Consider the following 24,044-nt stretch of genomic DNA (forward strand, 5'->3'; position numbering starts at 1 on the left):
TGCCTGAGCCGTTCGTACCCATTTGAGGCAATGCTTGTAATTCCACCAGAGGCATCGCTCTGTCACAGATATGCAGCCAGTACATTTCAGGAGTAACAGCTAATGGGAGAAGAGAATACAATCGAAGCAAAGCTCAAACATGCAGCTTCAGCCGTCTTCAAACTCAACATTGTTGGCCAATGGGTTTTTGTGATGCAGCATGAAGCTAATTTTTGCCAAAACTGAATACATTTCTGGCAAATGTATTTTCAGGTGTCTTCCTTCATAAACAACCTGTTTACATGTCAACTTTCCATCTAAGCTCAGAGCCCTTGAACTAAGAGCATGGAAATATTTATTCAGGAGGTGCAGAATTTCTTGGGCAACCACAAAGCCACAAACTATGAAGAACTAGTTGACGACATGCTCATATCATTCAAACACATGGGTTGCAGAATGGCACTTCAGATTCACTTCCTTCACTCTCATCTTGACTTCTTTCCACCTAATTTGGGTGATGTGAGCAATGAGCATGGTGAAAGGTTCCATCAAGATATCTCTGAAAGGGAGACCAGGTACCAGGGGCGCTATAACACAAACATGATGGTGACTACTGCTGGTTTCTACAGCGTGAAACTTCCATGAAGCACAAAAGCAAGTGTTTGTCACACTTTTGAACTGTTTAGGCAGACTAACTGTGGACTGTATTAGTTTGAGATTCCTCATATGATTGATTTTGGTATCTGTGTCTTTTTTTCAGCAGTTGTATGTTCATGGTGTACTTTTCTAATAAAATCAGTGACATTGAGTTTGGTGATGGGCATTTAGTGGCATAGTTATGTAACTCAAGATCATGACATGCTAGAGAAATTCTGTTTGCATATATCAGCATACCCAAATTAGTAAAAATCAGTTGTTGTTCCTCAGGTAGAGGACAAAAAGGGTTTTTTTGTTGTTGTTGACCAGTGTAATCAGTAATTCTAAACTGGCAATTGGTGTCAATATGAATGTAAATGTTGTCTCCTGTGATAGACTGTTTTTGTTTTTTGACATTAAGTCACTAACAGACATTTCCTGTAAATGGATAACCTCAGTGAACAGGATTAACCAGATTAAGACTAACATTACATGCAACACAACAGCTGTGTTTATGTAAACTGTGATGCTAACCCAGCAGCTAATTACACCTGGTACAAGGAGGATGGAGACTCACCAAAAGCATCAGGACAGAACTTCACCATCACTGATGCCAGACCTGAACACAGTGGGAGTTATTACTGTGTTGGTCTGAACACCAGAGGACGTCACAACGCCACCGTAAAGCTGACTGTTATCCTGAAGAAAACCTGTGATGATATGCGTTGCTGCCATGTACCCCGTACATTCTGTACATTACACACCACATACAAGCATCTCTCAACAGTGAAAATATTGTGTAGAAAAGGGTTGATTTTAAACATTTATTGTGGAATGCCCATACATTTTTTAATAGAAACTTAAACAGGACATATTATTTCCCATACAGGACCAAAATCAATGAATGGTGAAAATTCAGGTGGCATAACTGCAGATCTGCATGAAGATTTTTTTTTTTTTTTTTGCCAGGTGCATAGATAACTCATATGGCTGATCATTTGCCATTGTCAAATCATGGGCTCTTCAGTCAGGTTCTAGATAATCAGAGCTAAAGGTATTTTAGTGCTCAGGCTTGCAAAAGTGGGCGTCACCCACTGAACATGGAAGGGGTTAATTTGAAAATGAGACATAACATTTTCTCTTCCTGTCTCCTAACACTATTATCATCAGATTTGGAGATGGTGATTTCCCAAGTTGTGCTGATTTCATGCTGTTCTTATCTGGAGCTACTCTTTAAATATGTAGAATGACTAAAATAAGAACAAGTGAAGGAATTTAGATGAATGAATAGACAAGAAGTCCTAACCAAAGTTCTACATGTTTCTGATGTAAAGATTTAAAAATCAGTTTGTTTTTCCAGCGTGGACCCAGTCAGGCGGAGGAAGATGAAGAGCTTCACTACGCGAGTGTTCAATTCATAAAGAACGAGACTGATCCCATCTATTACAACATCAGATCAGCTGGGCATCGCAGACAAATGGTAGAGGAGGACGAGCACGTAGAGTACGCTGCAGTCAAGTTTAACAGTCCAAGTTCTGCCCTGAGGTACGGCGCTCCTCTCACAGACCATCTGAAACCTCAAAATAACCTGTACTTAAAAGATTTAACAATTGACTTATTTCATTTACAGTTAGATAATATATATATGTAATATATATATATATTTTTTTTCTCCAGAACGGAACATCAGGAAAGTGAGGAGGATCCATCTGCATTGAACAGCACAGTCAAGAAAATCTGATGAACCCAAAAGGAAGCTTTACTTTGATCCCTTCTTAAATCCAATTGTAAAATCACAAGAGCTGCTGGACAGATTGGAATATAATTTTCTCTGACTTTATCTGAAGTTTCATCACAGGGTTCACACTTGAAGATACTTTTTGTATTTCTTTTCTACTTTCAGCTTCAGCTGATTCTTCAAGAATGGTTTTTTCTTCACACTTTTTTAACACTGGAAATTAGAGGTCCATTTAAGGCTTTGCAGGATCATAAGTTCTGGTGCTAATATCCAGGTGGCCTAACAAGTCATGGAGGTTGAGTATCTAAAATGTCTTCTTCAACTTTGGCCATCGGGCTTTCACGCCCAACTTCTCTTCCACCATCAAGTAAAAATTTATCTCTCACTTTTGTTTGTAGTCAAGCAATTTTTCTTGACTAAAACCAACATTTCCATTAGTTTCATGAGATATGTCAAGTGTTTTTTGCATTTCTTCAGCACTGTATATGATAGCTAATAGGTGGAAAGCTTTTATTTATTATTATTGTTGTTTAAATTATAATATATCCATTTGCTGAGTTAAAGTACACTGAGGTATTGGGGGAAAATGCATTTTGTTCTCACTAGATAGTACAAACTAATATTTTACACAATTTTCCAAGATTCATGTTAGTTCTGTAAGTTTATTATTTATATTATTCATGTGCTGTAAATTGTAGTAAAGCATCAGTATTGAACAGAACCAAGAGGCAATAAATATTTTCCTTTCTCCTTGTGACTCCTGTTGTTGGCTTTGATGGATGTTTGAATTGATTTTAAATGTGTTGTTTACAGGCTGTGTGTCAGTAACATGTATGAAAAACAGAATGATCTTTACATTCAAGATGAGTTAAGTTCATGTTTTTTATCAGTTATTTTTGGTTCATTTCCTGTTTTATTTTGTAACCATGTGTTCATGTGAGCGCCTGTCACTTGTACTTCCTTTGTTAGTTTTCTCCCCTCGTTAACTGGCCTGCCCTGATTAGTCTCACCTGCGTTTTCATCCATACCTGTTCCCTATCAGCCAAATACTCACCTGCATCCAATCAGTTTATACATCCCTGCCTCCCCTTTTCTCTCGTCTTGTCATCATTTGTCATTTCCCAATCTCCCTGAACTTTTTGTTGTTTCTTATGTTTAGAGTTGGTTTTCATGGCTGAGGTTTTTTCCCTCTTGTCTTTGTTTGTCCTGTTTGTGAATGTAGTGCTGCAATGGGGCCTATTCCAGGAAGCATGTTCAACAAACTCTGAGTTCAGAAACCTACTCTGAGTTGATCAACTCTGAGATCAGCAACTCTGAGTTTCCCGTTCCAGAACAGCTGATCAGTGTTAGTTCAATCAACTCTGAGTATGATCACCCTGATTTAGCGCGTGCGTGAGTAAGGAAAGAAAGCCATCATCAATGGAGCGCTGATACCAGGATTCACCATGGCAACGGGTAAATAAAGAGCGGAACCTCCATTTTAATCTGGTGGATGGAGGATCCCACGTGTCAGTGTGGAGCATGACGAGTCACTTTAATCAGTCTGACCCACTCTGTCAGCATCACAGAATAAAAGTTTGTTATAAAATATATAATTTCTATATAATGTCTGCTGTCATCATTTACACAACTTGAATCTCCATCAGATGAAGCTGAATCCTAATTTCACATTTAGTTTATAAAATCTAATTATTCAGCCTGACGGACAAACTGCAGGAGACAGAAAGAGAAGATAAAAATGTGGAGAAACAGCTCAGACTGAGTTTACTGACCAACCTGTGTGTTAGAGACTGAGACAGCAGCAGACCCCGGGGGGAGCTGACCTCAGGTCAGTCTTTATTTAATAAAAACTGTTTTTGCTGCAGTTTATGACAGTTCAGTTTATGTCAGTTCAGTTTATGGTTATTTGTTTAAATAATTGTACAGTAAAAATTGAATCCATTGGTGGAATAGCAACATCACTTTATTCATTTATTTAATTGAGAATTTCATTATTTCTGCCATAAAAAATAAAAATGAGATTTGCAGAAAAACTGCTTTAATGTTTCCAGTTTAACCATTTTAATCTGATCTAAGATCAGCAGATAGATGACAGCTCTCTGACAGCCACAGCAGAGGTGTTTCACTGAGTTACTGTTAAAGGTCAGAGTTCAGTAATAGTTTCATATTTAGCTGAAAACATTCAGAGCAGCTTTCCAAGTCTGTAAAGAATGTAAAGTTTTACCAGTAAAGGCAAACATGCTGTGATAAATGTCTCAGCTTTATAGGTTTTAAAATTCAGTGCATTTTGGGGCGGATGAAGCATTTTAATTAAAGAGTGCAGATCGTGTCGGGAAGATGAATCCATTATGAACAGATCCAGGCTGGATGAGCTGCAAAATAACTGGAGCCTGAACTGGATCTGGGCCTTAACGCGTCTGAATCCGTGATCCTGATCCATTTGGATCCTCCTGCTGCGTGGGTGGACTCGGACACGGTTTGCGGATCCATTATAGAGCCTCTGATCACTGATTTTGGTGATTTTCAGTGGAAAATATGTGGAAATTCACACTCTGAATTTCAGACAACGTAACCTTCAAAATGACATCATTTAGGTCACATTTAGTTCAGTTTTCAAGTCTTCTACTCAATTTTGAGCACTCAACATGCTTTCCACTACAGGTCTCACTCACCCAGTCATACATACATTCATACATTGCTTTTATCTATACCTAGGCACTTTTATCTGACATTCAGACACACTCACTCTGATGAATGTGCTGGGGGCAACTCGGGGTTCAGTATTTTGCACAAGGATACTGCAACACATGGACAGGAAGAGCCAGGAATCAATCCACCAACCATTTGTTTAGTGGACGACTTGCTCTATCACCCAAGCCTGCATTTGATGTGATAACGTCTGGTGCTGTAAAACTGGGCATTTTAACATTTGGATCGACTCATTTTTTGGAGCCAATCTCAAGTGCCCACTAGAACAACTGCAGTTTTTGGCAATTCCACATTGAATTTTTCAGTTTTGGAGATTGTCACTTGCATACACAATATTTGTTTGCCCAACAGTGAGACATCTATAGAGGTGAGAACAGTCTTTATTCATACAGTGTCTAGAGAGCAGAATGCTACTCACTACATCAGTTTCCAGTTCTCCAGCATCAAAAAAAAAAGCTATCCAAAGCCCATCTGGCCCTGTGTTAAAAATCTATATTAGTGATGAGGGGACTGGTTAATGTGCTTTTACTACATACAGCTCTCTGCAGTTCACAGTTCTTCATTTTTGTTCTATCTTACAGTAACTGGGAAGACTCTCAGTTCTCCATTCACAGAAAAAACTAACTATAGATTGAAACAAGGACCTCAGGCTACAATAAATTGGTGCATGCAAAATTATTTCCTTTCTTTGCCGCAGAAAAGTGTGTGGCAGCTGTTCAGACGCCTCTACAGCCTGCAGGCATTGAGCGAAAGTTCATTGGCAGCATCATTTAGACTCTTGCATTTAGCTTGCAGGCTGGGATTGCTGGAGCACTCTGCAGGTGATGGCCAGCGCTCCACCCAGGTGTCCTTCCCCAACATGTAGATGAACCTGACAAATCAAACGAACAAAGAAAGAAAGAAGTTACGTTTAGATTGCATTTCAAGATATCAGAGCCCTTTTGGGGGGATGTTTGATGTGATCTTTTGATTTGGACTCGTAGAGGGAGGAGAAAATATATGTGAACACATAACAGTCATACTGTATGTTCCTTTAAGTTCATGAAAATCTATTAGAAAGCAGAGCAGTAGTCATTTATGTGGAATCATGTTACCAAGTAAGAGCACAGAAGTGTCTCACAGACAGCAGGTCCTGCCACAGCTCTGCCAATTCTATCAAAACACACTTATGAGTATTTATTTTTCCTGTTCTCCTCACTTGTTGGTGTCAGTATCAATATTCCACTGGTCCTCTTTGGGTCCAATAATGAGGTATTGGAAGCCCTGCTTCAAGTCCACTCCATCTCTGCAGCTTCCATGAGACATGAAAACCCTCGTCTGACCGACCTCAACTCCAGCCTCCACACCTTGGTAGTAGAAAATAGATATAATAAACCATCAGTTGTCTGTGAGTTACAAGAATGAGCAAGCAACACCTAATAAATGGACTGGTTCTCTTACAACATGTCTCATTCACACAAGCACTTTTTCTACATCTAAATTTCTGGCTAATTTTAGGGATTCTTTTTTACTCAGTGAATAAAGGACAAATGTTTAAAAGTAAACTCCAGAAAGTTAATTCATAAACAGTGGATCAACCAAATAATAAACAATTAAATAATACATTAGACATAGAGCAAGAGACAGAAAGTGCCTGACTAACTTCTCTCTCAGTGCATCTTATCTTGGAGGTTCGGCTACAGTATATGCAGTATATGCAATTTAAAAAATCACCAACGCCACCATGTTCTGTTATTAATCTGGACAAGATTGCTCTGTATGACTAATTAAAACATCAGGAAGAAGATGTGCTTTATGGCTCTGGGTAACCTGGGTCATGAAAAACCAGCTTGAACAAGACCGAATGACGAAGGCCGACTCACAGCACACAGAATCTGTTTACGTGTAAATAATGGCAGTATTAATTGTTATGTTTAGCTTAGAGCAGTGCTCTTCTGGGCAGGGAGCACAGGCAGCTGCAGAGAAGGCCTGTCTCTCCCTCAACCAGAGTTGCCCACATGTACACGTGATAATTTCTGATTCTTTAATATATTAAATGTCTTACTTTTTTAATTAAAGTGTTTCAGGTGTTTTCATTCACAAACAAATCATGTGACCTGTCACTAACACTCACACTGATGAATGTACTGGGAGAAACCCGGGGTTCAGTATCTTGGCATGCAGACTGGAGCAGCCAGGAATTAAACCACAACCTTCCAATTAGTAGATGACCTGCTCTACCAGATACTGAAAAACCACATGATTGGCGCCGGTGAGGTCAGCAGCCGTCGTACCTGCTCCTACGCTTTGTTTGTATATATTGGGTTTAGCTCTAATTTTTGACTTTATAATTCCGCCTGCTCTGTGTCATATCACGTATGACAGACAGACTCTTTTTAATATCAGAATACAGCACTCTGGCTGTATACTGACACCTTTTTCTCCCGACCCGACTTGGCCTCAGGAGATACTGCATTTCCAGTGGGCCAGCTCAAACAAAGGACGGACCAGGTCACGGACAAGGCCCCGAGGGAAAAGAGCCGGTGTAAGAGAGAGGCTGAGGCGCAGAGCGCACCAAACGCCACTGCCGAGCATCCTGTTGGCTAATGTCCAGTCACTGGATAACAAGCTGGACGAACTCAGGGCCAGGATACAGTTTCAGAGGGACATAAGGGACTGCAACATCATCTGTCTCACGGAGACATGGCTGACTCCCCTCATACCGGACCACGCCGTACAGCCGTCGGAGTTCTTCAGTGTTCATCGCACGGACAGAACGAGTGAGTCTGGAAAATCAAGAGGAGGAGGTGTGTGCCTAATGATTAATAACAACTGGTGTGACAGTAGGAATGTTGTCCCTCTGAAACAATCATGTTCACCTAACCTGGAGCTCCTAACCCTGAAATGCCGTCCCCACTACCTGCCCCGCGAGTTCACTTCGGTCATCTTCAGCGCCGTCTATATTCCACCTCAGGCGGACACAAACACTGCACTATCCGAGCTACATGAGGCTATTTCCACCTATCAGGCTAACCAGCGTGATGCGGCTCTCATCGTAGCCGGGGACTTTAACAGTGCAAACTTGAAAAAGCTGATACCGGAATTGATTCAACACATCGACTGCCCCACCAGAGGAGAGAGGACCCTAGACCACTGCTACTCTCCATTCAAAGATGGCTACAAAGCAAAGCCTCTTCCGCCTTTTGGGAAGTCTGACCACACCTCTGTCCTTCTCATGCCGAAATACAAACAACGGCTCAGGCAGGAACCCCCTGCTGTGAGAGAAGTGACACGGTGGTCTGATCAAACAGAGGCCGCTCTGCAGGGTGCATTGGATTCAACCGACTGGGACATGTTTCGCAGCAGCGCGGGCGGAGACATCGAGGAGTTTACGGAAACTGTTGTGGGATTTATTGGGAAAGTTGTTGAAGACACTTCACTTAGGAGGACCATCAGGACTTTTCCCAACCAGAAGCCGTGGGTGGATAAATCTGTCCGCGACGCCCTGAGGTCCCGCACCGTTGCCTACAACTCCGGCCTCGCCTCTGGGAACATGGAGGACTACAAGGTTGCATCATACAACGTCCGCAGAGCGGTGAAAGAGGCTCTGCGGACGTTGTAATGTTGTAACATCGCTACGGCCGCAGACTGGAACAGCAACTACAACAGTCTGACTCCAGGGGACTGTGGCAGGGACTACGCACCATCACGGACTACAAAGCACCACACACACACCCGGTGAGTGCCGACGCTTCTCTGGCTGATGAACTCAACATCTTCTTTGCGCGCTTTGAGTCGGGAAGCCGACAGCCCGCTGCGCTCCCGGCCGGAGGGGCGGAGACACTCACTGTGACGGAGCGCGACGTGAGGAGGGCGTTTAGACGTGTAAACACCAGGAAAGCGGCTGGACCAGACGGTATTAGTGGACGTGTCCTTAAGACCTGCGCTGACCAGCTGGCACCTGTGTTTACACTGATATTCAACCTCTCACTGAAACTGTGTGTGATTCCCACCTGCTTTAAAAAGTCCATCATAGTCCCTGTCCCAAAGAAACCACACCCCAGCAGCCCCAATGACTTCAGGCCCATAGCACTCACCTCTGTGGTGATGAAGTGTTTTGAGAGACTCATCAAGACATTCATCACCTCCTCACTGCCCACCACCCTCGACCCACTACAGTTTGCATACCGGCCAGACAGATCCACAGATGACGCCATATCCTTCCTCCTCCACAAGACCCTTTCACACATAGACACTGGTAAGGGGAACTATGTGAGAGTGCTGTTTGTAGATTACAGCTCAGCATTCAACACCATAGTTCCCTCCAGGCTGGTCTCTAAGCTGCTGGACCTGGGCCTGGGCCCATCCCTGTGCAGGTGGGTTCACAGCTTCCTGACCAGCAGACCACAGGTGGTACGAGTGGGTCACCACACCTCATCTTCCCTCACCCTCAACACTGGATCCCCCAAGGCTGTGTGCTCAGCCCTCTGCTGTACTCACTGTACACCCATGACTGCGAGGCCACGTCAGAGTCCAACGTCATCATCAAGTTTGCTGACGACACTGCTGTTGTGGGACTAATCTCTCACAATGAGGAGACAGCCTACAGGAGAGAGGTCTCCCGCCTGGAGAACTGGTGCCAGGAGAACCACCTCCTGCTCAACGTCAGCAAAACGAAGGAACTGATCGTGGACTTCAGCAGGAAGCAGCAGAGGGACTACCATCCACTTGTCATCAGTGGTGCTGAGGTGGAAAGAGTGGACACTTTCAAATACCTGGGAGTGACCATCTCACAGGACCTGTCCTGGACTCATCACATAAACATCACTGTGAAGAAGGCCAGACAGCATCTCTACCTCCTCAGGCGGCTGAGAGACTTCAAGCTCCCACTCAAGGTGCTCAGGAACTTTTACACCTGCACCATCGAGAGCATCATGCGTGGGAGCATCACCACCTGGATGGGAAACTGCACCAAGCAGGACTTCATGGCCCTAAAAAGGGTGGTTCGTTCAGCTGAACGGACCATCAGAACCACCCTCCCCAACCTGCAGGACATTTACACCAAGCAGTGCAGGCTGATGGCCATGAAGATCCTAAAACAGCCCAGCCACCCCGGACACTCTCTCTTCTCCCTGCTCCCATCAGGCCGGCGTTACCGCTGCCTGAGGGCTAAGACTGAAAGGTTGAAGAAGAATTTTTACCCACAAGCCATCCGTCTGCTCAACTCTGAGCCCTAACTGGACCATTATTGCACAATGTAAATATTATAATTTATAAAAGTGTGTATAGTGTATAGTATATAGAGTATAGTGTATAGTGTGAATTACTTTTTTTTTTTTTTTATTCTTCTTATTTATATGTGTGTGTATATATGGTTGCAGGTACAAAATACATTTCACTGTGCATTGTACTGTGTATAACTGTGCATGTGACAAATAAACACTATCTTATCTTATCTTATCTTATCTTATCTGATTGCTCCAGTGGTTTTATTGAATAGATCGAGAGGTGAAATCCGGAGTCACTGCAGGGACTCACCCAGTTTGATAACTTGTGTGATCTCCATCTCGTATTTGTCGTAGTAACTCTGGACGACATTCAGCACCTTCACCTGGAAAGCTAAAACAGCAGCAACCAAACTTGAGCAAATTACTGTAAAATAAGATGCATCCTGTAAATGAGAAACTGTTTCCATATTACACTGCAGTAAATATGATAATGATATGATAAAATGATAAAATAAAGTCCAAATATAAATGCATGGACACTGAGTGTTTGTACTGTCTTATATGTGGATTATTGACAGAATCATATTTCATTTTTAAATATTACACTTTCTGTCAATACTGCCACATTATCCTTTCATTTATTATTTAAACATAATATTATTCTTATTGTAAAAGCTGCTGATGCTCTATGGGGCTAATGTCATTGTTGCTGCTTGTAAGAGGAAGTTTAATGCTGCGGGTTTTTAAAATAAATATTCAAATTTAAATCTCTCTCTCTCTAGTGGCACTTTTGACCATTTACATCCAAATATTTAATAAATCATTTGAGTGGCAGTCACCCAGCGATCATGCAAAACTGTAAACCTCATGTGTGCAAGTGTGCGTGTTAAAGCTGCAGGAGCATAAAAGTGTATCGTACCGTGGTGCAAGCTCGTGCAGGCAAACGTCTCTCTGGCGTTGTTGGGGAAGTTTTCACTGTCCGCTTTGGAGACACAGCAGTCGCCTGGAGATTTTGAAGCCACAGAAGGTAAAAAAAAGTCAAAAATTATTTTAAAAAAATAAAAGCATCCTTTAATGTGCTGTTGCAAACATGTGTTTACCCTGCGTGCAGCGGCAGGCGTTGTTTCTGCAGATCTGACTGAGCTGCTCCTTGTTCTCGCGGGGAGTGTAAGTACGAGTGCATCGGTGGTCTGTGACAGAGAGGGGAGGAATCTAACATGTGCTATCAAAGTAGAATCAAAGTAGAATATGACTGACTGTGCAGGAAGGACGGTGATACTGAGCCATAACTATCCTGTACTGTTGAGTGTTTGTTTTTTTAAGTATTTCTTGTCACTCTACATCACAGGATCTCTGATTCTTATGTCTACAACTGTGTTTGCTGACCTGGGTTGTAATACTCATAAACAGTGACTGAGGATGGCTGCAGAAGGCCAACTTTGAAGGTCTGCTGAAGCCTAAAAATTATGATCTCTGGCTCTTTGTGAGAAACCTGAGAGGAGAAACGAAGCAGAGCAGAAGAAACTTGACAAAACATACATCTCGAAAATGGTACATAAAACTGATTTAAACTGTTTTATTTTATTAAAGAAAAACTGTGTAAATCAAAGTCCTCCTCCCTTCAATCCGCTAAATGAGACAGTGGTGTACAGCACAGTTACCTTGAACAGGTGGATGATCAGGGATCCTCTGTCACTCAGGTTATCTACTATCTGGAAATTATTGATGTAACGATCCACTGAGTTGGACAACTAGAGACAAACATATATAATTAATTGGTTCACTCGGCCTAAACAGTCATCATTTTCATCAATCAGAAATTAATTATCAGAAAATCTTTAATAAACTTGCATTTAAGCATTTAAATGTTCCAACCTGATTTTACTGCATTTATTGCTACAACATTTTAAGCCCATCACAGTCTCAGATGCTGCGTTTTGGTTTGATACGGATAAATGAAAGGACAGAAACTTTGACTTGCAACAGCAAGCTTTTCATGAATACAAAAATAAATGCAGTTTTATTGCACATATGTAAGCTTAAATCAATTTTTATCCATGCAAGCTTTGTTACAGATTTTTGAAGCACTGCACAAGAGGCTGATTACCATTTCCAGGTCTGAGTTTTCTGGGGTGAAGCCGGTGGGCAAACTGATGTCAAGAACCACCATCCTGACATCACTCGATCCTAAAGCCCTGCACATGAATAAAAGAGCAGCACTGAAAAAGGATACTAAATCTGAAAGGACATTTGCAGTACTGTGTGTGTGTGTGTGTGTGTGTGTGTGTGTGTGTGTGTGTGTGTGTGTGTGTGTGTGTGTGTGTGTGTGTGTGTGTGTGTGTGTGTGTGTGTGTGTGTGTGTGTGTAGTGTTATTATTTTTGATTGACTGAGTACTTCATTCGGTCATTTCTAAGATATCTTAAATACCTAAAGATCTTGAATGAGCTCTGTAACGGAGCTACACAGAAGTTTTTTTTTTTGGCTTACTACATTTTGTATAAAGTAAAAGATATGAAAATGCATATCTCTCTCTCTCCCTTCAGCCCCAACCAGTCACAGCAGATGACTGCCCCTCCCTGAGCCTGGTTCTGCTGGAGGTTTCTTCCTGTTAAAAGGGAGTTTTTCCTTCCCACTGTCACCAAGTGTTTGCTCATAGGAGGCCGTTTTGACTGTTAGGTTTTTCTGTATTATTACAGGGTTTTTAACCTTACCAAATAAAATGCTGTGATGTGGCTGTTTGTTGTGATTTGGTGCTAAATAAATAAAATTACACTGAATTGCATATACATATTGTTGTACCATACACGTAACAGCAACCTACCTCACTTTGATGGTGATCTGGTAGGACTTTTCTGCATCTGCTGGAGGCTTTTCTGTTACGAGATGGAAGAAAAGTGTTACTCAACATTCTTTAATGTACTGCAGATGGAAATCTTGTCCAGTTATGAAATACTAACTACTGTGTTAATAAATATGTAATCAACGATAGAAAACTTGTTGAAGATACTTGGTGTGATATGTATTCACAGGTTTTGTTTTACATAAAGCAATTACTCTTTTTTTATACTGTTTCTTTTTTTGTACTTTTTTGTACTGGCACTAACAATGGCTTCACCTTAAACAACGATGAAATCATACATGTATGAGACATTGCTATAAATGGAGTTACCACTGGACTCCTCGATAGCGACACTGAGCTCAAAGTGCTGACAGGGCATTTTCTCATCCACCTCATGCAGCTGGTTATAATGGGTCACAACCTTCAAGAAGAGATCAGTCAAAAAAAAGGTTTTCCTGTCAAATGTAAGTACTGCCCTGCAGATCATTCACGTCCACAAGTGTGTTCATACCTCCAGTATTCCCTGTCCATTTCCTTGAGCACTAACTTCCAAATCAAGATTACCAGGCAACTACACAACAAAAGCAGCAGAGAAGGAGAAATCACTGCTACAGAACATCTGAAAAATGCATGATGATGATGTTTTTTCACTCAGCAGTGTTCTGAAATTCCAAAGCATCACAGTTTGAAGTTACAAAACTCAGGAGCCCTGCTTCTTTTTATCTTTGCAGACCGGCTTTCTCACCCTGGACGAACGAGCAGCGTAGGCTGTCCTGGAGTTAAAATGGTAGTGAACCACCAGGTGTCCTGCCATCCTGACGTCCACATTCAGAATGAGGTCATCGGGAGGGGGTTTCTTGATCAGGTACTCTGACAGTGCCTGAAGCACCACCATGGTGGGCTGGAAGAAGAGAGAGAAGGAAAACCTCACTGACAGCCTCTTGTTAATTAAATAAGATGTAATTAATACTTCCCTATCCACCGGTGAATTTCCGCTTACTTTCAAACAGGCCCAGGTGACACCTCTACTTAAAAAACCTTCTCTCGACCCTGCCCTGGTCGACAACTATCGACCGGTCTCGCTACTACCTTTCCTTTCTAAATGCATAGAGAGGGCAGTGTATAATCAGATCCTTGGCTTTCTCTCCCAGAATAACTACCTTGACCAAAACCAATCCGGTTTTAAAAAGGGACACTCCACTGAGATGGCGCTGCTGTCTGTGACCGAAGCCTTAAAAACTGCCAGAGCTGCTGGACAGTCCTCAGTGCTCATTCTGCTGGACTTGTCAGCAGCCTTTGTAGTTAGGAGTTGATCATGATTGACTGTATCACTCTCCATTATATGTATCTCAGATACACCACTATCATGGTTCAGATCTTACCTTGCTGAACGCTCTTTCAAAGTGTCATGGCAAGGACAGTTGTCTTCATCATGTCCACTGTCCACTAGAGTGCCCCAAGGCTCAGTATTGGGACCCCTCCTCTTTTCCATCTATACCACCTCTTTGGGCCCAGTTATTTTCTCTCATGGGTTCTCCTACCATTGCTTTGCCGATGATACTCAGCTCTACTTATAATTCCCGCCGGATGACTCTACGATCTCAGCACGGATATCTCATTGTCTCTCAGATATATCCTCATGGATGAAGTCACACCATCTTCAACTTAATCTTTCTAAGACTGAACTACTGGTGTTTCCTGAAAAACAGTCAGTTCAACACAATTTCACCTTAACAATCGATTCTCTCTCACTTTCTCCGGCGAAGGTTGCTAGGAATCTGGGAGTCACGTTTGACGACCAGTTATCATTTACACACCAAGTGGCCTCTGTTGCTCGATCCTGTCGCCTTGCGCTATATAACATCAGACAAATTAGACCGTTTCTAACGCAACATGCTGCTCAGCTCTTGGTGCAGGCTGTGGTCATCTCGTGCCTTGATTATTGTAATGCAGTATTAACGGGCCTTCCAGCCTGTGCTATTAAGCCAATCCAGATGATCCAGAACGCAGCAGCACGTCTGGTCTTCACCTTCCAAAACGGGCACATGTCACCCCACTGCTCATTGAGCTTCATTGGCTTCCGGTTGCTGCTCGCATCAAATATAAAGCCTGCACGATTGCCTATAAGGTAATGACAGAACAGGCGCCTTACTACTTGCACTCGCTTCTAAAGGCCTATGTTCCATCTCGGCCTCTGCGCTCCTCCACTGAATGTCGCCTTGCTTTACCCAACATCCACCCAAAGCAATCCAGACTGTTCTGGATTGCTTGTTCTGGGCAGCTTGTTCCACCATCTTAGTTCCCAGATGGTGGAACAAGCTGCCTACCTCCACCAGAGCAGCAGAGTCCCTCGCCATTTTTAAAAAACTCCTAAAAACTGAGCTTTTTAGAGAACACCTGCACTAAGACAATTAACTCTGATGTGTATAGACATACATTTTTAATGTGCCATTGTTTTTTTAATGTTTAACTCTTTTAATGTTTTATTTTTGTTTTGGCTTTTTGTATTATTGTGTCATCATTGTAAGTCGCTTTGGATAAAGGCATCTGCTAAATGTAATAAAGTAAAGTAAAGTAAAGATGTGAATAGCCGGCGCCTGACTGCATAGTATTAACAAGTGAAATAAACATAAATGTCTTTGAGCTGACAAACTTCCCCTGCAGGTACCTGAGTAGAGCCGAAGCCTCCTCCTCTTCTCCGCTGGCTGTTCAGCCACTCAAAGGGTGCTGCAGCTTCCTCCATACGTCCCATCTTAACCAGAGCCAGCAGGGCGTAGCCAGTCGCCTCCAACGTGAACAAGCGGTTTAGCCTGTCAGGCCAGTGGCTGCCACCTGAAGGAGGCACAGAATTAGAGAATTATTCTCAGTGGCTTTAATACAGCTTTAAAATTCTCAAGACTTCCTTTGACACTGTGTAAACCTCATCGGTCAGAATGTTTTGATACAAGAGGTGAACTGAAGAGTGCTCTTCATCTTTTAATTTCCCTTTTCTAAATGTTTTAACTGACCCTGTACCAGAGTCTGAAATAGCTGATAAAATGTTCAGGGTTTTTGTTTTATTAATTTTGAGGTAATATCGTGCATCCCAGCAGTTATATTTGCATTCAATATGCAAAATATTAGTTTTCCTCTATCAGTCACAAAATGTAGTAAACTATAGCAAAAACACTAAATGTAAAGAAACATATAAAAATAAAACCCAGAGTCTTGAAAAAGCAAATATTTACAATATTTAGTATTAAAAAATAAAATAATCATACAGAGGAATATTCTTTAGTTCAAGTCAATGCCAATAACCACCCTCTGCACCACTAACTGGACAGCTAGTGAACAACTTTCTCTACCACACTGCTGCTACACACATGCTGTCACTCTTTATAACAAATCTGTCTGACAGAGCATCATCTACCAGATAATTATTATTATGACTGCCATTTTATTAAGAATTTCCCAAATATGGAATAAATAAAACGTTTTGCATCATATGAGGTCAGATTTGTCAGTGCACTAAGCATAAGGAGATCTTGGTAGGTATGTTAGTGTGACTGGGGTGTTTGAAAGTCTAAAATCTGCCCTTATATCATAATTAAAAATAGGGTAAAAGTAGCATTATTAAAAACAAAATATAAAACCTATTTTACAAACAAAGCTCTAATCATTCTGATGGAGGATACCTCGGGCTGCAGCTGCAAGTAACGGCTGGTGAAGACTGTTAGACATCCCCCCAAGAGCCAGAGCATAAGCGGTGATGGCCACAGTGTATGGTCTCCTCCCTTCTGTAGTCAGTGCACGTGTCAGGTACTGTGCTGTCACAGCCATGGCGCTCTAAACACATGATGGATTTAGTCTCATTACAATTACAACAACTGTTAAATAGACAATACTGTGCGTGATTTACGTTTATGTCCAAACCAGGAATGACGCAGGTGATCCCTGCCTGCCTGGCCTCAGCAAGTGCGATGTGGACGAAGGCGGTCAGTGTTATCTCCGGGTCATCACCACGGAGACCACCCTGGTGGAGAAGGGTTTTATCAAAATGATCAAAGCTTTTTGACACAAAGCACCAAAAGAGCTGTTATTTATTATTTGACATCTCATCTAATATGCCTTGTAATATTGTGTTTTCAAAAATGCCTCTAAAATGGAATTCAAGACATCTTCCCAGGTGGAGGAGTTTAAGTACCACAGGGTCTTGTGAGGGGAGAGGGGAGACAGTTCAGTGTTAGTGCTCTAGCTCTACAGGCTTTAGAGACTATGCACATGAAGACACAAGTTTATACTAATTAGTTTCAATAATTGAGAGGAGAAACAGGACAACAACCAGGGGAATGAAAACTTGTTTTCTATGGATGAAACTACTTAAATTACCAGCATCACGGTATGAGTATGTGGATGGGTGGATATGTGTGTGTGGATGCCTTTCAGGGTCTCACCGTCATGGCACTGGTGTAAACTGGGTTGTTCTCTACATATTCTCCTGTGTTTTCTTCTCGTTTGTTCGTCAACAGGTAGACCAGAGGGTCACACACTTGCTGCTTGTCGATGCCAATGATGGAGTGAGCCATGGAGAACACCTTCACCACGTACACTGTGATCCTGACAGTCAGTGAAATTCAGATTATCCTAATTTGGTCACTCAGAGGCTGTGTGATGCTGTCTATCCAGCACAATAAATGCTGCTCTGACTGCGGTTCCACAGTCAGCTCTTTCAGACTCTAAAACAATAAAATTGTGGTGTATTTAAACATCTTGTTTGTGGAATAATTACTCCTACAAAGACTAATAAAAATAATAATTCAGTACAGTGAACCCTCGTTTATCGCGGGGGTTACGTTCCAAAAATAACACGCGATAGGCGAAATCCGCGAAGTAGTCAGCTTTATTTTTTACAATTATTATACAGTACTATAGAAGGAAACCAAAGATCAAAACCTGTTTTCAAGCCGAACACATTCTGTGCTGGACAGAGACTGATTGACAGCCAATCAGGACGCAGAACACGATGCGCGTTCATACACTGTTAAAAAAAAAAAAAAAAAAAAAAGCATAAAAAACTGCACTAAAAAAATCCGTGAAACAGCGAGACCGCGAGAGGTGAAGCGCGTTATAACGAGGGTTCACTGTATCACCATTAAACGCCCAGTCCGGGAGATCTTCAACTCCCACCTCCGGCAGAACTTCGACAGCATTCCGAGGGAGGCTGAGGACATTGAGTCCAAATGGACCATGTTCCGCACCTCCATTGTTGAGGCTGCTGCTCAGAGCTGTGGCTGCAAGGTGGTTGGTGCCTGTTGTGGTGGTAACCCCTGATCCAGATGGTGGTCACTGGAGGTGCAGGGAGCCATCAAGCTAAAGAAAGAGTCCTATCGGGCTTGGTTGGCCTGTGGGACTCCGGTGGCAGCTGACAGGTATCGGCAGGCCAAGCGGAATGCAGCTCGGGCAGTGGCCGAAGCAAAAACTCGGGTGTGGGAGGAGTTCGGTGAGGCTATGGAAAAAGACTTTCGGATGGCATCGAAGCGATTCTGGCAAACTGTCAGGCGACTCAGGAGGGGAAAGCAGTGCTCCACTCACATGGTTTATAGTGCGGGTGGGGTGCTGCTGACTTCAACTGAGGCTATAGTTGGACAGTGGAAGGAATACTTCGAGGACCTCCTGAATCCCACTGACACGCCTTCTGTAGTGGAAGCAGAGTCTGGGGACGAGGGAGATGACTTGAACATCACTGGGGGTGAGGTCACTGAGGTAGTTAAACAACTCCTTGGTGGCACGGCCCCTGAGGTGGACGACATTCGCCCTGAGTTCCTGAAGGCTCTGGATGTTGTAGGGCTGTCTTGGTTGACACGCCTCTGCAACATCGCGTGGAGATCTGGGGCAGTGCCAATGGACTGGCAGACCGGGGTGGTGGTCCCCATCTTTAAGAAGGGAGAACAATGCGGTTTTCGTCCCGGTCGCGGAACGCTGGACCAGCAATTTATCCTCTCAAGGATATTCGAATGTGCGTGGGAGTTTGCCCAACCAGTCTACATGTGCTTTGTGGACTTGGAGAAGGCATTCGACCGTGTCCCTCGGGGTATCCTTTGGGAGGTCCTGCGGGAGTATGGGGTGTCTGCCCCGTTGTTGCGGGCCATTCAGTCTCTGTACAACTGCAGTGAGAGCTTGGTCCGTATAGCCGGTAATAAGTCGGATTTGTTTCCTGTGGGTGTTGGACTCCGTCAGGGCTGCCCTTTGTCACCGATTCTGTTCATAATTTTTATGGACAGAATTTCTAGGCGTAGCCAGGTGGCGGAAGGCTTCTTCCTTGGTGGCTTCAGAGTCTCACCTCTGCTCTTTGCAGATGATGCGGTCCTGTTGGCTTCATCAGGGGGTGGCCTCCAGCTCGCAGTGGAACTGTTCGCAGCCGAGTGTGAAGCGGCCGGCATGAGAATCAGCACCTCGAAGTCTGAGGCCATGGTCCTCAGCCGGAAAAGGGTGGAGTGCCCTCTCCGGCTCAGGAACGAGTTCTTGCCCCAAGTGGAGGAGTTCAAGTATCTCGGGGTCTTGTTCACGAGTGATGGGAGAAGGGAACGGGAGATCAACAGACGGATCGGGGCTGCTTCTGCAGTGATGCGGACGCTGCACCGGTCTGTCGTGGTGAAGAGGGAGCTTAGTGTAAAAGCGAAGCTCTCGATTTACCGGTCGATCTACGTTCCTACCCTCACCTATGATCATGAGCTTTGGGTAGCGACTGAAAGAATAAGATCGCGAATACAAGCGGCAGAAATGAGTTTCCTTTGAAGGGTGGCTGGCCTCTCCCTTAGAGATAAGGTAAGGAGTGTGGCCATTCAGGAGGGGCTCAGAGTAGAGCCGCTGCTCCTCCACATCGGAGTCAGTTGAGGTGGCTCGGGCATCTGATTAGGATGCCTCCTGGCCGCCTCTTGGGTGAGGTGTTCCAGGCATGTCCCACCGACAGGAGGCCCCATGGTAGACCCAGGACACGCTGAAGAGATTATATGTCTCGGCTGGCCTGGGAACGCCTTGGGGTCCCTCCGGATGAGCTGGAGGAGATGGCTGGGGAGAGGCAAGCCTGGGCTTCTCTGCTTAGGCTCCTGCCCCCGCGACCCGGCCCCGGATAAGAGGAAGAGAATGGATGGATGGGATGGATGGATATCACCATTAAAACTGAAATACTTGAAAGCTGTAAGGTTGCAGGATTAGAGAGTACCAGGTACTTGCTCCTTCGCTCTGGTAGGGTGGGTAAGAGCCGTCACTCCTTCTGTATGCCAGCTGGTTCTCATAGCCTGAAAACATACAAAACACAAAAGAATTTAAAGATGGGATCCAAATCAGAGAGAAATTTACATTCCTGCTGGCTGCACGACCTCAGACACCTGTCCCCCCTGTTTGTTTCTGTGTTTGTATTTCTCTTGGATAGGTGTTCTTGAACGCAAATTTCCTCCTGGTAAAAATCACAAAAAATATTATTATTTATATTGATCCATGATCAATAAACTGATAACTGGCCTCTGGGCTGCATGTCATCCATCAGATGTCCTGATTATCTTCCACATATAAGACAAAGCATCAACCAATCAATCCACCCATTCATATACACATTCAGAAATACAAAAGCTATTCATCCACCTGTGCATCGTCATTCTATTTAAATATTAATCTGTTCATCCATGTACTCATCAATCCAATCATTTTATTAATCCTCATAGATCAGAACATCAGTATAACCATATTGTTTCACTGACCAGTCGTTCCTTCCATCCATCTTACATACTTGTAATGTACATACGGCATATTTCCTTTAATTGTATCTGTTCACTAATATTGACACTGTACATTTGCAATGTTTTCAGCTCTGAAGATCCGATTTCCCCAAACAGCTCATGCAAACTATTATACTTAATGTGCAAAAGACTAATTGACCCACTCATCAAAACAAAGTTTTTCTGTCATTAAACAGCTCACTGCCCTCAAAAAAAATCCTTTGAGATTAACTATAAAGCCCGGTTGACTGTTTAGATATTTTGTCTGAATTCCTACTGTACTACATGAGGGGAAAAATATTTTCCTTCAGTGGTCACAAAATAAAATACTATAACACAAACAGAAAAAAACACAATGCTGCACAGAACCAAACATGGAGATGATCAGAATGAAAAACACTAAAAAGACATGGGTCTGGTATGTGCAGTAGAATAGCGCTGGAAATCACTGGACAGCCTGTCTCTCCTGTTTGACCACAGATTCACATCACATTTAGTGCACTCCCCTCCAGTTTAAAGAACCAAAAGTCAGCATGTATGACACATCCATCCACTTTACACTTTACTGTCGTTATGTCAAAAGCACAGTGTTCATACTGTATATGGTTTATTATTTATTATAGTAACAGCTCTGGGATATGTGCTGTTCCTCAGGCTGTTTGTTTTAACTTTTATTGCCCTGTACTGCCTCCCTGAGGGTAACAGCTGGAACAGCTGATGTGCTGGGTGGGACGTGTCCTTCAGGATGCTGCAGGCTTTACTGTGGCAGCAGGACCTGTACAGCTCATCTAAGGAGAGGAGAGCACAGCTGAAGACCTTCTGGAGCGTTGTCCTTCCCTGAAAAAGCTGTCAAACCGCACAGGGTGCAAAATCCACCTGTCTCACCGTCTACATGACATTTTGTGTTTAATCCTAAAGTATTTACAAACTGTTTTTAAGGATTTCATATTTTTTTAGAAAACTTGGAGAATTAAGGAACTGCAAATCTACCTTTTCTTCTGTTTTGTTCTTTGTTTTGTTTTTTGCTTTTGACTCACCTCTCTTGATGTACTTGAGAGCATCAGCCCTGCGCTCCACCCCTACACTCTCCCAGTTGTTAGTTCGGTCCAGGTAGAGGGTGGCAATGAGTGGTAGAGTAATGCTGGCCAGATTCTGCTCCACACAGCCGCCAGGCATCATGATCAGAGATGCCAGAGAGTCGTCCTTGATGGAGTTTTCGATGCTGTCTGCTAACACGTTGCCTAGCAGGGAAAAGGAGAAGAGGCGTCAGGAATAAGCCCCTTTCTGGGTTTCATTTTGAATCTTTCTCACCACTCTGACAGTTACTGACCTCTGATGTTGATGTATGTCTCAGGCTTAGAGTTCGGCACAACTGACTCCAGTTCAATCTTTCCGACACGGACTGTCTGCGTTCCTGTTTTGTTTGTAAACAACAGGACATCAAATTGAAACTTTAGCAGTCTCTAATCATGCTTACATATAAAATATGTGGCACATTAACATTGATATTAATATCGATATTACAGTACCAGTCTCTAGGAGTTTGATTGAGCACAAAACCTGACACCTAGCAGCTTAAGTCAGTCACCAAACCAAGTTGGACTACAAAGTTTGAGCGCAGATAAAGATCATCACGTTTGTGAAGCTTCAGGATTGAGAGAACTGGTTAATAAAAGCTTGTAAATTAAAAAAAAAAGATGTATATATTTATTTTGTTTTCTTTGTTCTTTTTAAATGTTCTTGTAGAGAAGTTTGCAGTGCAGTAAAAACAAGTGCAAAGTTTTGTTATTTGCACTGTTGAAACCCACGTTAATATAAAGTGCTCAAAAATATTAAAGGAACTGTTCTAATCAGAGTTCAGCATCAAGTCACTTAAATGTCTGGGATGTTGATCTGGTCAGTTAGGTAGCAGAGGGGGTTGTTTATCAGTTTCAGCTGCTTTGGTACTGGGGTTGTCATTGGGGTTGTCTGAAATGCTCTTTGTCTGGTCCCTCCCGTGGGACCAATTTGCAATGGGAGACCCAACCAGGGGGTACTGCCTCAGACAACACAGCTCCCAGGATTACAGGGATGCGCAAACCCATCCACCACGGGGGGGCTCATGGGGGCTGTGTTTAAAGGAGCCAGTTGAGGTGGTTCAGGCATCTGCAAAGGGAGGCCTCCTGGGCACCTCCCTTTGGAGGTTTTCTGGGCATTGCCAACTGGGAGGGGACCCTGGGGTAGAGAACATGCTGCAGAATTTATATCTTATCTGGCCTGGGAATGATTCAGGACCCTCCAGGAAGACCTGAAAAGTGTGGCTGGGGAGAAGAACATCTGGAATACCCTGCTTGGTGCTTTGTCATGCTTTTTGTTTCATGATGTGACAGATGTTTTCCAATGGGGCCTGTGATTGTTGAGCACCAGTTGAAAACATTGAACACATCCAACTGCTAAGCTGCAGGCCAGTTTAGCACGCTGACTCTTCTACTATAAAGTCATACTGTTGTAATAGCTGCAGTGTAGGGGTTAGGATTGTCTTCCTGAAATAGGCGAGGCCTTTCCTGAAAAAATGGGAGCATTTGTTGCTCTAAAGCCCGTATATACCTTCCATCATTGATGGTAACTTTCCAGTTCAACAAACTGCCAATGCCCCACCGTACCATCAGAGATGCAGGCTTTTGAACTGAGTCCAGAGGATGTGGTTATAAAGTAGGCAGTAACACATTATTATATCTGCTTACCCCCCACAGCAGATGGGTTCAACATCACACTCCAAACTTCAGTCTTCTGCACTCCATCCAGCTGTTTGTGTCGAGAACAAAGATATGATATGAACAGAGTAAAGGAGGTATGTGTTATCATTTAATTATTTCTAAGCACACAGAAAATCACAATACATACAATGCATTGTCATCATCCAGTCACTTACCACAACTCGTAAGAACTTCTGGACACGGTCTCCACCCATTGCATCTCTGGCGAGCACTATCACCTCCAGGGGATGCTTTCCCACCACTAGTGGTACAATGGTGTAAGGCACAGCTATTGAAGAGCCGGCCGGCACCGTCACTTCCTGTCTGTGACTGTCCTTGAAAGCGACGCTGCACATGCCTTCAGTCTTCTTCAGCACCACCCTGACCTGAGCAGAAAGCGGTCAGCTGCTACAGAGACTTTGAAGAAACCGATATTTTATTAAAAG

At 43.2% G+C, this 24,044-nt stretch overlaps 1 protein-coding gene and 1 long non-coding RNA gene across 2 annotated transcripts in view; one reads left to right on the forward strand and one right to left on the reverse strand.

Moving 5' to 3' along the window:
- Positions 1 to 5,424: 5,424 nt before the first annotated feature.
- LOC115780548 (complement C3-like) overlaps positions 5,425 to 24,044 on the reverse strand; it is a 37,283-nt gene continuing 18,663 nt past the window's right edge. Inside the window, exons 23-43 of the mRNA XM_030729805.1 lie at positions 23,775 to 23,984; positions 23,587 to 23,647; positions 22,194 to 22,277; positions 21,901 to 22,104; positions 20,311 to 20,386; positions 17,543 to 17,705; positions 17,008 to 17,121; positions 16,784 to 16,934; positions 15,778 to 15,941; positions 13,855 to 14,010; positions 13,621 to 13,680; positions 13,440 to 13,530; positions 13,092 to 13,143; positions 12,377 to 12,464; positions 11,931 to 12,020; positions 11,656 to 11,761; positions 11,370 to 11,459; positions 11,189 to 11,272; positions 10,580 to 10,660; positions 6,261 to 6,408; positions 5,425 to 5,933 (exon numbers count right to left, since the gene is read on the reverse strand). Coding sequence (XP_030585665.1) covers positions 5,789 to 5,933; positions 6,261 to 6,408; positions 10,580 to 10,660; positions 11,189 to 11,272; positions 11,370 to 11,459; positions 11,656 to 11,761; positions 11,931 to 12,020; positions 12,377 to 12,464; positions 13,092 to 13,143; positions 13,440 to 13,530; positions 13,621 to 13,680; positions 13,855 to 14,010; positions 15,778 to 15,941; positions 16,784 to 16,934; positions 17,008 to 17,121; positions 17,543 to 17,705; positions 20,311 to 20,386; positions 21,901 to 22,104; positions 22,194 to 22,277; positions 23,587 to 23,647; positions 23,775 to 23,984 — 2,418 coding nt within the window. The 3' untranslated portion in view covers positions 5,425 to 5,788. The remainder of the gene's footprint in view (positions 5,934 to 6,260; positions 6,409 to 10,579; positions 10,661 to 11,188; positions 11,273 to 11,369; positions 11,460 to 11,655; positions 11,762 to 11,930; positions 12,021 to 12,376; positions 12,465 to 13,091; positions 13,144 to 13,439; positions 13,531 to 13,620; positions 13,681 to 13,854; positions 14,011 to 15,777; positions 15,942 to 16,783; positions 16,935 to 17,007; positions 17,122 to 17,542; positions 17,706 to 20,310; positions 20,387 to 21,900; positions 22,105 to 22,193; positions 22,278 to 23,586; positions 23,648 to 23,774; positions 23,985 to 24,044) is intronic.
- On the forward strand, positions 10,255 to 23,812 carry LOC115780889 (uncharacterized). Its single transcript, XR_004019999.1, has 3 exons — positions 10,255 to 10,298; positions 23,596 to 23,693; positions 23,767 to 23,812. It is a non-coding gene; the product is annotated as an uncharacterized LOC115780889 (long non-coding RNA).

This window comes from Archocentrus centrarchus, chromosome 1, assembly GCF_007364275.1.
Source record: "Archocentrus centrarchus isolate MPI-CPG fArcCen1 chromosome 1, fArcCen1, whole genome shotgun sequence".
NCBI lineage: Eukaryota > Metazoa > Chordata > Actinopteri > Cichliformes > Cichlidae > Archocentrus > Archocentrus centrarchus.